The sequence below is a fragment of the Rhinopithecus bieti genome, unplaced genomic scaffold (genome assembly GCF_001698545.2).
Source record: "Rhinopithecus bieti isolate Rb0 unplaced genomic scaffold, ASM169854v2 scaffold_21201, whole genome shotgun sequence".
Taxonomy (NCBI): domain Eukaryota; kingdom Metazoa; phylum Chordata; class Mammalia; order Primates; family Cercopithecidae; genus Rhinopithecus; species Rhinopithecus bieti.
Genome location: NW_016810610.1, coordinates 3,009,464 through 3,023,149, shown reverse-complemented (window position 1 = coordinate 3,023,149; position 13,686 = coordinate 3,009,464). Strand labels below are relative to the sequence as shown.

Genomic DNA, 13,686 nt, shown 5'->3' with positions numbered 1-13,686 from the left:
AAAACAAAAAAGAAAAGAAAAGAAAAAGCAGATTCCTAGGCTGCCCTTTGACCTATTAAATCAAAAGCCCTAGAGGTGCTGCCCATTGAGCTGTTGTATTTTTGTTTGTTTGTTTTAAATCTAGTACCCCCCAGGTGACTTTGTAGGCAGTCCCTCTTTATCTCAGTTGTCAAGTTGTTTCCCAAGGACTAAAAATTGGGGCAGTAAAGGGGAGGACTGTAGCTTTGCATTAAGTTCACTTCTTTCTGAGCATGGCCATAATTCTCTGGGCTCATCATTATTCGCAATCCAGTTCATGAGTGTGAGACTGTGAGACCACTTCCTTATGAAGCTAGAACACACTGTTTCTTGCTCACTAATGGCCTTGATGAGTATCTCCAATAGGTTTCCAACTAAAAGGAGCTATCACTCTGCAGGCACAAAATGAAGCCAAGACACCCTTGAAGAAGTTCTTGTTGAACTTGGCTGTTGCCAGTAAATTCAAGGAGCTTCAAAAGGGTATCATCAGGCGTGACAGTTTCTGGGATAAGCTCATCTTTGCAAAGATCCAGGTAGGTTGGGCAAGTCCCAGACTGAAGCAGGCAAATACCTGGGCTGCCTTCTGACTCCATAGACTTTGCTTTTCTTCTGTTGCTTGAGCGTCACTTTAACTAGAGATCCTTTCACACGTTTTGTCCACTGCTTTTTGAGATCTTGCTTGTACTACTTTACTACTAAAGGGAGTAGGTTAAAAAAAAAAAAAGGCAGGCTGAGTGTGGTGACTCACACCTATAATCCCAGCACTTTGGGAGGCCTAGGTGGGCAGATCACCTGAGGTCAGGCATTCAAGACCAGCCTGACCACCATGGTGAAACCCTCTCTCTGCTGACAGTAGAAAAATTAGCTGGGTGTGGTGGTGGGTGCCTGTAATCCCAGCTACATGGGAGGCTGAGGCAGGAGAATTGCTTGAACCCAGGAGGTAGAGGTTGCAGTGAGCTGAGATGGCACCACTTCACTCCAGCCTGGGCAGTAGGGCCAGACTCTATCTCAAAAAAAAAAAAAGAAAAGAAAAATATTTTATTTAGGTTCTAGCACTCTCTCTTATTTTCTTTGGTGGTCTGTTGAGATTATAAGCAATTTGAGGGGCTGAAGAATACAAATTATTTGAGAAATATATGGCTTCCGGTCCCAGCTATAGATAGTGATGACAATAATAGCTAACATTTTAAGTGCTTTTCTACAATCCAGACTGTATTCTAAGTGCTTTGTAAATTAACGTGAGAATTGATATCAGTTTAATTCTCATAACAACGCTGGACAGGCTATTATACCCACTCTACAGTGGAGGATATTGAAGCCAAGAGAATAGGTTTTAGTATGTCTTTTGTTTCCATTGAACAGGCCAGCCTGGGCGGAAGGGTTCGCATAATCGTCACCGGAGCTGCCCCCATCTCCGCTCCAGTCATGACATTCTTCCGGGCAGCAATGGGATGTCAGGTAAGCCAAGCACCTTCTTTGAAAATAGGTCAGTTTACTTTTGCACAAATAAGCTCACTGTTTAAATAAAAATGAAAACAACTAAAAGGTACCAAAATGAAGGTCACCTAAATTCTCAAAATCCAGAGAAAATATTCTTCTAATCATCTCTTCAGGCATCTGTGTGTAGAAACTTTCATATAAATAAAACTAGTGCTCTAAAACACTTGTTAACATTGCTCCTTGTCAAATAAAGCTCAGCATCATTTTAATGATTTCTGAATAGTTTATTGAAAGTAGTTGACCCTTGAACAATGCAAGAGTTAGGATTGCCTACCCCACGCAGTCAAAATTCATGTATAATACTTGACTCCCCGGCCAGGCGCGGTGGCTGGTGCCTGTAATCCCAGGTACTTTGGGAGGCCTGGGCAGGCGGATCACGAGGTCAGGAGATAGAGACCATCTTGGCTAACATGGTGAAATCCTGTCTCTACTAAAAATACAAAAAAATTAGTCAGGCGTGGTGGCGGGCCACTGTAGTCCCAGCCACTCGGGAGGCTGAGGTGGGAGAATGGCGTGAACCCAGGAGGTGGACCGTGCAGTGAGCAGAGATCGCGCCACTGCACTCCAGCTTGGGCGACAGTGCGAGACTCCATCTCAAAAAAAACCAAACAAAACCAAACAAAAAACTTGACTCCCCAAAAACTTAACTACTAGTAGACTACTATTGACTAGAAGCCTTACCAATAATATAATTAATCAACACATATTTTGTATATGTATTATATACCGTATTCTTACCATAAAGGAAGCTAGAAAAAAGAAAATGTTATTTAAAAAATCATAAGCATGAGAAAACATATTTACTATTCATTAAGTAGAAATGGATCATTATAAAGGTTTTCGTCCTCACTGTCTTCATGTTGAGTGGGCTGAGGAGGAAGAAGAGGAGGGGTTGGTCTTGCTATCTCAGGAGCAGCACAGACAGAAGAAAATCCACCTATCAGTGGAGCTGTGCCGTACAAACCTGTGTTGTGCAAGGACGGGTCAGCCGTACTCAAATAACTAATCTCCTATTAATGGACACTTGAGTTGCTTATGATATTTTTCATTGTTATGATCAATTAATTATTAATCTAGAATAAATCCACACAAGAAAGGATTACTGTGTCAAAGTGTATGTCTCTGTGTGTGTGTAATAGTGTATATTATCAAACTTTCTTCCAGAAAGATGTTTTTTACACATTTCGGCAAGTATACGAGGCCTTATTTGCCCACACTCTTGCCAGTGACAGACTTTATCAGTCATTTAGATATTAGCTAATCAGATAAATGAAAAATCTTATTAAGTTTTGTTTCTTTTATTTACACCAAACATCTTTCTATTGCTTACTGACATGTATATTTCATCCATGAATTATTCTATTACTTCCTTAAAGAAAAACAGGCAAAAGATAATTTGGTCTTTTTTTATATTTCTAAGAGTTCTTCACAGAGTAATACAGGTTGAGTATCTCCCTATTTGAAATGCTTGGGACTAAAAGTGTTTTGAATTTTGCAATTTTTTTCCAATTTTGGAATATTTGCATTATAAAACAGTTGAGCATTCTGAATCTGAAAATCCAAAATCTGAAGTGCTCCAAAAAGCATTTCCTTTGAACACCATGTTGGCACTCAAAAGGTTTTGGATTTTGGAATATTTTGGATTTCAAACATTTGGATTAGAATAGTCAACTTGTAATATTAACTTTTGTCATATTGGAAAGATTTTTCCTAGTCTCATCATTTTGCCCTGTGTTTTGCCATATAAAATTTCCAATGTTTTATAGTTAAACTAAATAATCTTTTATATTTGTAGGTTTTAAATTGCTTAGACAGGACTTCCTAACCCCTGATATTTCATAAGACTGTTTCAGCCTTATTTTCTGGCAAACTTACCATTTTCCATTTTTTCCATTAAGTCTCAGTTCCACCTGAAATTTGTGCAAGTGCTTGGTCATGCATATTGTCTCAATTTTCACCCAGATAGATAGTTTATTCATTCAACCAACCATGCAGAGCATGAACAAAACGGGCACAGACTTTTCCTCATGAGTCCCCTATCTGTATAACCACAATCAAAAGAGACTCCAGATTGATGCCAAGGCCTGAGGTCCTGTAGTCTTTCAAATTAGTATCCTCTTAGCCATTTTTAATACTGTCCTTTCCTTAAGCCCCTAAAACCAATAGATCGGCAGGTCCTGTTGCTAACCCCCTCCCAGAAATGTCTTCTTTAAGCCTTCCTTTGTCTCCCAATTCTGCCTATCACAGGCCACACCCCCCACTACAGCAGCCCGTGAACTTGTTTCCTGCCCCCAGCCTCTCTCCAATCAAGAATATCTTCTATACCAGGGACTGGCAAATTGCGGCACAGGCTAAAACTAGTCTGCAGCCGGTTTTTATTTTTAAAATATTACTGAAATACAGCTACGTCCATCCATTTACATATGGACTGTGGCTGCTTTTTTGCTATGTTGGCAGAGTCAAGTTTTGAGTCAGACACCAGATGGCTCACAAAGCGGAAAATATTTACTATCTTCGCCTGTATAGATAAAGTTTGCCAACTCTTGTTTTATATCACAATGGGAACTATTTCCCTTAAAAAATGCTATTCCCCTTCTTCAGTTCCTTCAGTGATGCTCCATTGCTCAGGTTCAAGTTCAATTGCTACTGGGTTGACCATCACTTAGTGAATAACTTACATGTTCCCACCTACTTGAAATGATGCATTTTCTTTCCTTTCCCTTTCCCTTTCCCTTTCCCTTTCCCTTTCCCTTTCCCTTTCCCTTTCTTTCTTTCTTTCTTTCTTTCTTTCTTTCTTTCTTTCTTTCTTTCTTTCTTTCTTTCTTTCTTTCTTTCTTTCTTTCTTTTTTTTCTTTCTTTCTTTCTTTCTTTCTTTCTTTCTTTCTTTCTTTCTTTCTTTCTTTCTTTCTTTTGAGATGGAGTCTTGCTTGCTGTGTCACCTAGGCTGGAGTGCAATGGCACAATCTCGGCTCACTGCAACCTCTGCCTTCTGGGTTCAAGCGATTCTCCTGCCTCAGCCTCCTGAGTAGCTGGGATCACAGGCGCATGCCACCAGGCCTGGCTAATTTTTGTATTTTTACTAGAGATGGGGTTTCACCATGCTGGTCAGGCTGGCCTAGAACTCATGACCTCAGGTGATCCTCCTGCCTCGGCCTCCCAAAGTGCTGGGATTATAGGTATGAGCCACCACGCCTGGCCAAAATGCTGCTTTTTCATGTAAAGTTCTATACTTTGGTCTATTTCCGGACCCTTTTGGTTTCCGAATAGCCAAAAGGCTTGGTAGTAAATACTTTGCAGCTTGGGTATGAGTTCAAGGTTTTTTGTTTGTTTGTTTTGTTTTGTTTTGAGATGGAGTCTCGCTCTGTCACCCAGGCTGGAGTGCAATGGCATGATCTCAGCTCACTGCAACCTCCTCCTCCCAGGTTCAAGTGATTCTCCTGCCTCAGCCTCTCGAGTAGCTGGGATTACAGGCACCTGCCATCGTGCCCAGCTGATTTTTTTTGTATTTTTGTAAATATGGGGGTTCACCATGTTGGCCAGGCTGGTCTTGAACTCCTGACCTTAGGTGATCCTCCAGCTTCAGCCTCCCAAAGTGCTGGGATTACAGGCATGAGCCACCGCCCCCTCCAAGTTCAAGGTTTTAAGACACTAAGTGGTCTCGAACACTTAGAGACCTTGCTTTCCTCATGTCTTGGCCATAACACATGGCCAGCTCACACTTTATCTTGAGTAAATCTATAAGCTCTTCTTTGGTTTCCCAGGTGTATGAAGCTTATGGTCAAACAGAATGCACAGCTGGCTGTACATTTACATCACCTGGGGACTGGACATCAGGTAAGTCCTCCATTTGCTGGGCAGGAGGTGCCATGGTTGGAAGAAAGGCTCTAACTGAACTAGGACTTTGGAGTTTAGATAACCTCAGTTCTCTGGACTAATGTGGCAAATGCAAAATTCAAGTATTGGGCCCAGGCCTGCCTACCTTGGCTAGTCTGCATTGGTGCGTGATTTTTCAGTCTTACTCTTCTAGAGTCAAGTCATAAATATCTCAGAAATATGCCTGGCATTATCACCATGCAGGAGTTTCTCAGCTGATTCAGCGTGGTGTGTTCTAGGTCACGTTGGGGCGCCCCTGGCTTGCAATTACGTGAAGCTGGAAGATGTGGCTGACATGAACTACTTTTCAGTGAATAATGAAGGAGAGGTGGGTAGGTCATGCCCTGTGGTCAGACAATCATGGTGGGGCGGTTTATATCAGAAGGAGCAAATAATTGTAAGCAAACTTGGATTTGGCCCCTTTGAGATCTTTAGCAAAGAATTAAGCACTCTGAACTTCACTTTCCTATCCCCTGTAGTGGAGACTAAGATCTGGTGCTCTTCACAGTGTAGTGGAAGCCATCAAATGATTTAAGGGGGAGCAGATGTTTCATAAACTGCCCACACTGGGAGGAGCAGCCTTTGCTATTGTCACCGCCTTGTATGTCTGCTGTGCAGATCTGCATCAAGGGTACAAACGTGTTCAAAGGATACCTGAAGGACCCTGAGAAGACACAGGAAGCGCTGGACAGTGATGGCTGGCTTCACACAGGAGACATTGGTCGCTGGCTCCCAGTGGGTATATCGTCAGAACTCCTGGAAGTCTGTGCTAATGGACTGGGAAGAACAATTTGCTTATAGCAAGAGGGGCAGAAATGCAAGTAGGTTAATCAGCTGAGGCAGCTGGAGGGGATTAGGTTTGTACCCTACCTGGCTTATGGCTTCCTCATACTATCCAGAAAAGAACATACAGACTGAGGTGGTGGATCACCTGAGGTCAGGAGTTCAAGACCAGCCTGGCCAACATGGCGAAACCCCGTTACTACTAAAAATACAAAAATTAGGTGGGCCTGGTAACAGGCATTTGTAATCCCACCTACTTGGGAGGCTGAGGCAGGAGAATCCCTTGAACCCAGAAGACAGAGGTTGCAGTGAGCCAAGATTGTGCCACTGCACTCCAGCCTGGGTGACAGAGACTCTGTCTCAAAAAATAAGATAAAATAAAATAAAATAAAATAAAATAAAACAAAAAATAAAAAAAAGAACATACAATTGAAAGAATCTAGGTTAACTTGTAACTTAAAAGTTAAAAAAAAAAAAAAAGAATATAGGCCGGAAGTCAGGAGATTTGTGTTCTAGTTGTAGCTCTTCCATGGACCAACAATATGAAATTCTGAGAAAGTAATTTAATGTGTGAATAGGAGCTGCCAAAGCTAGAAAGTCTTTCTTTCTTAAAAAAAAATTTTTTTTAGAGATGCGGTCTCGCTGAGTTGACCAGGATGGACTCAAACTCCTGGCCTCAAGCAATCCTCCTGCCTTGACCTTCCAAAGTTCTGGGATTACTGGTATAAGCTACCACACCAAAAGTACCGCCAGAGAGTACTTTTGGTATTTTGATCACACTGTTATAGAAGACACCAAGATGTAGACCAGTTGAAGTGTTTTCTTCCTGCCTTATTCCTTATTAAATATACCACCAGCAAGCAGTAAGTCAGTGATCCTAGTACTGTTTTTAGACCCAAACTGAAGGTGGGATTCTTTAATATATTAGGTAGACCTGGACATAAGAGTTGGCATGGGTCCCCTGCAATGGAATACATTTGCTACCAGCCAAGGAAAAATTAGGTGACTTCTCTAGGAAAGGAGTAGGGAGATGTACTATTCTGTCCTTTCCCTCCCCCCTTAACTTTTCTTGAGGCAGAAGTTGTCATTTGAGGCCAAGTATGGCGGCTCACGCCTGTAATCCTAACACTTTAGGAGACTGAGACGGGAGGATTGTTTGAGGCCAGGAGTTTGAGACCAGCCTGAGCAACATAGCAAGACCCTGTGTCTACCAAAACAAAACAAAAACCCAAAAAGTTTTGGTTTGATAACGCTGTTGGTCCACAACTTTTGCCTCTTATGAGTGTCTTGGGATAAGTATCCTCCCTATTAATTCACAGGCATATCAAAACAAGGAAGAAGGATTTCTTTTTTTTTTTTTTTTGAGACGGAGTCTTGCTCTGCCACCCAGGCTGGAGTGCAGTGGCCGGATCTCAGCTCATTGCAAGCTCCGCCTCCCGGGTTTTTTACACCATTCTCCTGCCTCAGCCTCCCGAGTAGCTGGGACTACAGGCACCCGCCTCGTCGCCCGGCTAGTTTTTTGTATTTTTAAGTAGAGACAGGGTTTCACCATATTAGCCAGGATGGTCTCGATCTCCTGACCTCGTGATCCGCCCGTCTCGGCCTCCCAAAGTGCTGGGATTATATAGGCTTGAGCCACCGCGCCCGGCCGAAAGAAGGATTTCTAAATCAAGTGTTTGCGGAGGCTAGTGTTTGTCTCTCATTGACCTTGACAGCCCCTTTCTGTGGAAGATACAGAGACATATTTTTAGCATAGCTTGATGATAATTAGCAGTAGTTGCTATTTTCATAAGAAGAAAGGAAATTATTGCAAGGACAGTGATGGGATTTTCCAAAAGATCTCCCCTCTCAAAAGTTTTGTCTTAACTATGTGCTGGGGAAGTGGGAATGTAACTAGAATTTAAAACTCCCTTCTTGCTCAATCAATATTTAAGATTTAAGTGAGATTTAAGGAATGCTTGACAATGTAACTTTTAAGAACACTGGTCCTAACAATGCATTTTATTGATTTGGGTTTGGTAGTTTGCTAACATATTTGTTTCTGTCTAGTAACAGGATTAAATAACACTCTAATAAGCCTAGGATGTAAGCAATAGATATGTCCCCACACCAGGGTTATAGAAGGCGGCACCTTATTAATCACTTTCAGATAATGAACGTTATGCTGAATTGATGGCTAATTTATCGAGTCTGCCTTGTGATAGTTCCAGAGTGGGTTTAGTTAGTCGCCCTACTTAGGGTGTTAGCATGTGGAGCCATTTATCCCAATTCTACAATTCAAATCCCTAAAGACCTAAGCTCCTCAGACCAATTAGTTCAGAGAAATGAAGTTGCAAATGACCTTTGGTGGCTGGTCGGAGTCCTCTCAGCCCTGTTGCTGTCCTAACAAGCCCAGTAATTGACTTGCTTGATTAGCACAGTGGAGCTTTTTGAGCTTACTCCCGGATCTAACAAGGAGGAAAACATAACAGGGAGTCAAGTGGTGGGAGAACTATTCATATCAAATCAAAAGTCTAAACAAAAGACAACACCTCTATCACTGAGAGTTCTGAAAATGAACTAATTGGAAATTAGTGATTGGAAATTGAGAGCTGCACAATTTCTTCCTTGGATGAGGCATCAATTTGCATAATCCCAGCAGATCCAGGAGACTCTCTGAGGCTGCGCATTGACTCTCCACATAGATATACAGTAAAGACAGGTTCTTGTTGCACGATGCTTCCCTCCCCTTTCCCCAAAGCCAAGAAAGAGAAATGAAAGACAGTTCAAAAGTCTCTGGGAGAAATCAGCTTTAGAGAAGAAAGATGACTGTGACTTCACCACTCTCCCCACTGATACCATCTCTGTGGCTCAAAAATACTGATACTTGTATCTGTCTCATGTAGAATGGAACTCTGAAGATCATTGACCGTAAAAAGAACATTTTCAAGCTTGCCCAAGGAGAATACATTGCGCCAGAGAAGATAGAAAATATCTACAACAGGAGTAGACCAGTGTTACAAATTTTTGTACATGGGGAGAGCTTACGGGTAATATATCATTTTAACAATAGCCCATTTCAGTCACAAACCATGCTGGTTCTTGTAGCTACAGGAAATGTGTATAGTTGGATTCAGAATGAGAAGATCCAAGCTTATAAAATTAAAAAAAAAAAAAAGTTACATTCCAAACCTCAAATAAGGCAATTTCAATTAAAAAAATTTTGAAACTATGATGGACGTTGTACACAAGTCAGTAGAATTGTTTAGAATGGCTATACTAAAAGGTAATGATTCAGTAAAAAATGAGCTCCACATTGTACTTAGTTCCCATTCCTTAAGGAGTTCCTTAAGGCCATGTTTAAGTACAGTGTGTATAAAACAACGAACTGTTGCAATATGTATAGAACAACACACAAAAGTTTGATCAACAAACTGTTGTTTTATACATACTGTGCTTAAATATAGCTGTAAGGAACTCCTTATCCCAAAACAACAAACTGTTTTATACACACTGCGCTTAAACGTAGCTTTTGGGGGGTAAGGGAGAGTTGACATGGACAAGTCAGAGATGCTTTAAGCTTAATGTCGAAGGATCAGATTTGAATAGAACATCTTTGTAATGAGATATTGAGTGGGAAAATGGGATTACAGTTCCATGTGTGTTGAAAATATATGATGAGAAAAGAACATTAGTGCTGGATTTAGGGTTTTGAGGAAATAACTATTACAATGATGTAATTCTGCTTTATTTAACTACTGGCAAAATCCCTACATGGCTTCTCTCATGCCCTTGCACCTTTTATTTCCTTTCCATAGTCATCCTTAGTAGGAGTGGTGGTTCCTGACCCAGATGTACTTCCCTCATTTGCAGCCAAGCTTGGGGTAAAGGGCTCCTTTGAGGAACTGTGCCAAAACCAAGTAAGTCTTGCCTAGGAAAGCTTTATGCACACCCGTGGGTCCATCGTGGAGGAGAGGATGCCTCACCAGTTCCTGCGTCTGTCACAAGTGGCTGCAGCCCAAACAGGCTGAATAGTTTTATGAGACTCAGGGATAGGATGGAGAGTTTAAAAAATAAAACTCTCTTTTCTATTTACAGTAATATGTTCATTGTGGGAAAAGATTGGGAAAGAAGAATAAAAATGCTATTCAGGGAAAACTGTTAACATTTAGATGTACCTTTTCTTCTCAGTTTTTCTTTCAATATTGGGCATATAATGTGCCCAGTTTTATATTCCTGCTTTCATACTGCACGGCTTTGTCAGGCACTCTGAGTTGGTTCATGCTTAGCTCTTCAGGCTGTTTTTGAAATAGCCATGCTTTAAGCGATGTTTTGTATTCTTAGGTTGTAAGGAAAGCCGTTTTAGAAGACTTGCAGAAAATTGGGAAAGAAAGTGGCCTTAAAACCTTTGAACAGGTGTGTACTACCACTGATGTTATACTGGCCTCTCATCATATTAGAAAGTTTTGTTTCAAGTTTCTATCTCATGAGGTTTAAATGTATAATTTCTAAGGAATTGATTTTAGATTTTGTGCCATTAACTGTAAAATGACCTTTCGTAGGTACTTGTCCTTCTTTTTTTGCTGTTTATTATCCATTCTCCCTTCTCCCTACTCATTTCTTTCTCAAATTATATTTATGGGAATGAGGATGTGCCACTATTACCTTTACCCTTTCCCTGCATCAACCTCACTTTCTTCACAGAGCACTCGGCGGGCTCTGCAGAGAAGTCCAAATCACTAATGAGCATGGATGTGTGTGTGTTCATCTTCCAGGTCAAAGCCGTTTTTCTTCATCCACAGCCATTTTCCATTGAAAATGGGCTCTTGACACCAACGTTGAAAGCCAAGCGGGGAGAGCTTTCCAAATACTTTCGGACCCAAATTGACAGTCTGTATGAACACATCCAGGATTAGGATAAGGTACTTAAGTACCTGCCTGCCCACTCTGCACTGCTTGTGAGAGCATGGATTAAAAACTATTCTTACATTTGTTTTGTCTTTCCTCCTTTTTTTTTTTTTTTGCCTACTTAACTCTAAAGCCATAGCTTTTGTTTTATATTGAGAGACATATAATGTGTAAACTTAGTCCCCAAATAAATCAATCCCGTCTTTCCCATCTTCAGTGTTGCTAATATTAAGGCTTTAGGGCTACTTTTATCAACATGCCTGTCTTCAAGATCTCAGTTTATGTTGTGTCCTTCCTCATGATTTCCAACCTTAATACTGTAAGTGACCACAAGTTCAAGGGTCAGAGGGACCCTCTGTGCCTTCTTCCTTGTTGCTTTGTGATAAACATAACTTGCCAACAGTCTCAATGCTTATTTACATCTTCTGTTCAAACTAAGATATTTTTAAATTCTGAAAAACTGCTTGTAATTCATGTTTTCTAGCCACTCCACAAACCACTAACATTGTAGTTTGAGCCTATCGGTCATGTCAATCATATCTGTGAGACAAATTTCTCCGATGCTCTTCTGTGTAAAATTGTGTACTGAAGGGAAAAGTTTAATCATACCAAACATTTCCTAAACTCTCTAGTTAGATCTCTGACTTGGCAGTATTAAAAATTGGGCCTATGACATATTGTTCAAAAGGAATGCTGTTTTTAAAGCATTATTTATAGTAGCAACTGGGGAGTAAATCTGTCCCCTATAGTTTGCTGCTGAGCTGGAAGCTGTGGGGAAGGCGTTGACACGTGGGCACAGTGAACTTTTCCAGTAAATGAAGCAAGCACTGAATAAAAACCTCCTGAACTGGGAACAAAGACCTACAGGCAAGCAAGATGCCCACACAACAGGCTTATTTTCTGTGAGGGAACCAACTGATCTCCCCCACCCTCGGATTGGAGTTCCTGCTCTGCCTTATCCACAGATAACACACGTTGCTTCTACTTGTAAATGTAGTCTTTAAAATAAACTATTGCAGATACTTATGTTGTGGTGTTTTTTGCCTCATGGACCATGATGAAAATCAGTCTTAAACAAGGAGCCCTTAAAAATCAAGTACAGTATCTGTTCTTAAACTTGGCTACACAATAGAATTATCTAGGAAGTTTAAAAAGACACTAATGGCCATACCACCCTGAAGGTGCCCGATCTCGTCTGATCTCGGAAGCTAAGCAGGGTCGGGCCTGGTTAGTACTTGGATGGGAGACCGCCTGGGAATACCGGGTGCTGTAGGCTTTTTCGCTTGCTTTCTTGTCTTTCTTTCTTTTCTACCTTCCTTTCTTCCCTTCTCTCACTCTCTCTTCTTTCTTTCTTTCTTAAAAAAAAAAAAAAAAAAAAGACACTAATGCCCAGCACTTTGGGAGGCTGAGACGGGTGGATCATGAGGTCAGGGGATCAAGACCATCCTGGCTAACACGGTGAAATCCCATCTCTACTAAAAATACAAAAAAATGAGTTGGGCGTGGTGGCGGGCGCCTGTAGTCCCAGCTACTCAGGAAGCTGAGGCAGGAGAATGGCATGAACCCGGGAGTCAGAGCTTGCTGTGAGCTGAGATTGCACCACTGCACTCCAGCCTGGGCAAAAGTGCGAGACTCTGTCTAAAAAAAAAAAAAGACACTAATGCCTGGGTGCCACTCCAGAGATTCTGGCTTAAATGGCCAGATACAGCCTGGGCACTGGGATTGTTAAAGAGATCCCCAGATGATGCTAGTCTGCAAACAGGTTAACTACTGAAGAAAAGTTCTGAAGACCAACCCTTCTTATCCAATAGCTGTAAAGAATAAAACAAACACCAGCTGAGCCAAAACTCCAACTGAGCCCAAGTCATATCCATTCTCTTTTACCATCTTTGTTGTACTCTAATTAATCTTGAATATTAATAGTATTCTTTTCTGGCCTCCAACTGGAGTTAAAGAGAATGTTCTTGGATGGGCTTTCTAGACTTTGAGCCCAGAAAAGCCAAAGAAATGTCTATTCTTAGAGTATCTGAAACAAAAGGATAGGCAGGAATTAACTTTTAAGTCTAGCTCCCGTTATCACTTTAACCTTCTCGCCTTCACTTCCTTTCCTTTTCTCCCCTCACTCATTCCAGCTGAACCTCACCGGTTACCTTTCTGTGTATCAAACATGCCAGACACAGGTCCAGCCTGTTTTTGTTCTTACTGCTGTCTCTAAAATGCAAATATCCCAAAGCACATGACTTGTCCCCTCATCCGCCTCAAATGCCAACTCAAGACTGTCCTACCTTCTTGCTTCGCAATAATAACATGACTCCATCTTACACATATTTTATTTGTCTGTTCACTGCCGAATTCCCAAGTGCTCTTCCCTTATCCTTAACTATTACAAGCCTGGCCCCCAAAGCTTCACATTCCCTGCCTTGGAAAGGTTTCTGAAGTCCAGAGAAATAGGCTTTCTCTTTCCTTCTGTGATTCTACTCTTACGTTTAGACAAGCCCAACTTAAGCATTCAAGCCCACCAGCTAGGATCCTACCACTCACACAAGCTTCAGTTTTTTACTCAAGGGTACATGAGTAGTTTGATATCACTATGTTGAGGTGTTGCTTTACCAGCTGGAACCCTCT

General features: G+C 41.3%; 1 protein-coding gene across 1 annotated transcript in view; it reads left to right on the top strand.

Annotated features, from left to right (window-relative positions):
* The window catches only part of LOC108542449 (long-chain-fatty-acid--CoA ligase 5), a gene marked incomplete at its 5' end in the record, with an annotated part of 19,958 nt that extends 7,871 nt beyond the window's left edge, over window positions 1–12,087 (top strand). Inside the window, 9 exons of the mRNA XM_017892463.1 lie at window positions 417–551; window positions 1,381–1,476; window positions 5,280–5,352; window positions 5,631–5,719; window positions 6,010–6,126; window positions 9,060–9,203; window positions 9,972–10,073; window positions 10,498–10,569; window positions 10,929–12,087. Coding sequence (XP_017747952.1) covers window positions 417–551; window positions 1,381–1,476; window positions 5,280–5,352; window positions 5,631–5,719; window positions 6,010–6,126; window positions 9,060–9,203; window positions 9,972–10,073; window positions 10,498–10,569; window positions 10,929–11,069 — 969 coding nt within the window. The remainder of the gene's footprint in view (window positions 1–416; window positions 552–1,380; window positions 1,477–5,279; window positions 5,353–5,630; window positions 5,720–6,009; window positions 6,127–9,059; window positions 9,204–9,971; window positions 10,074–10,497; window positions 10,570–10,928) is intronic.
* Window positions 12,088–13,686: the final 1,599 nt, after the last annotated feature.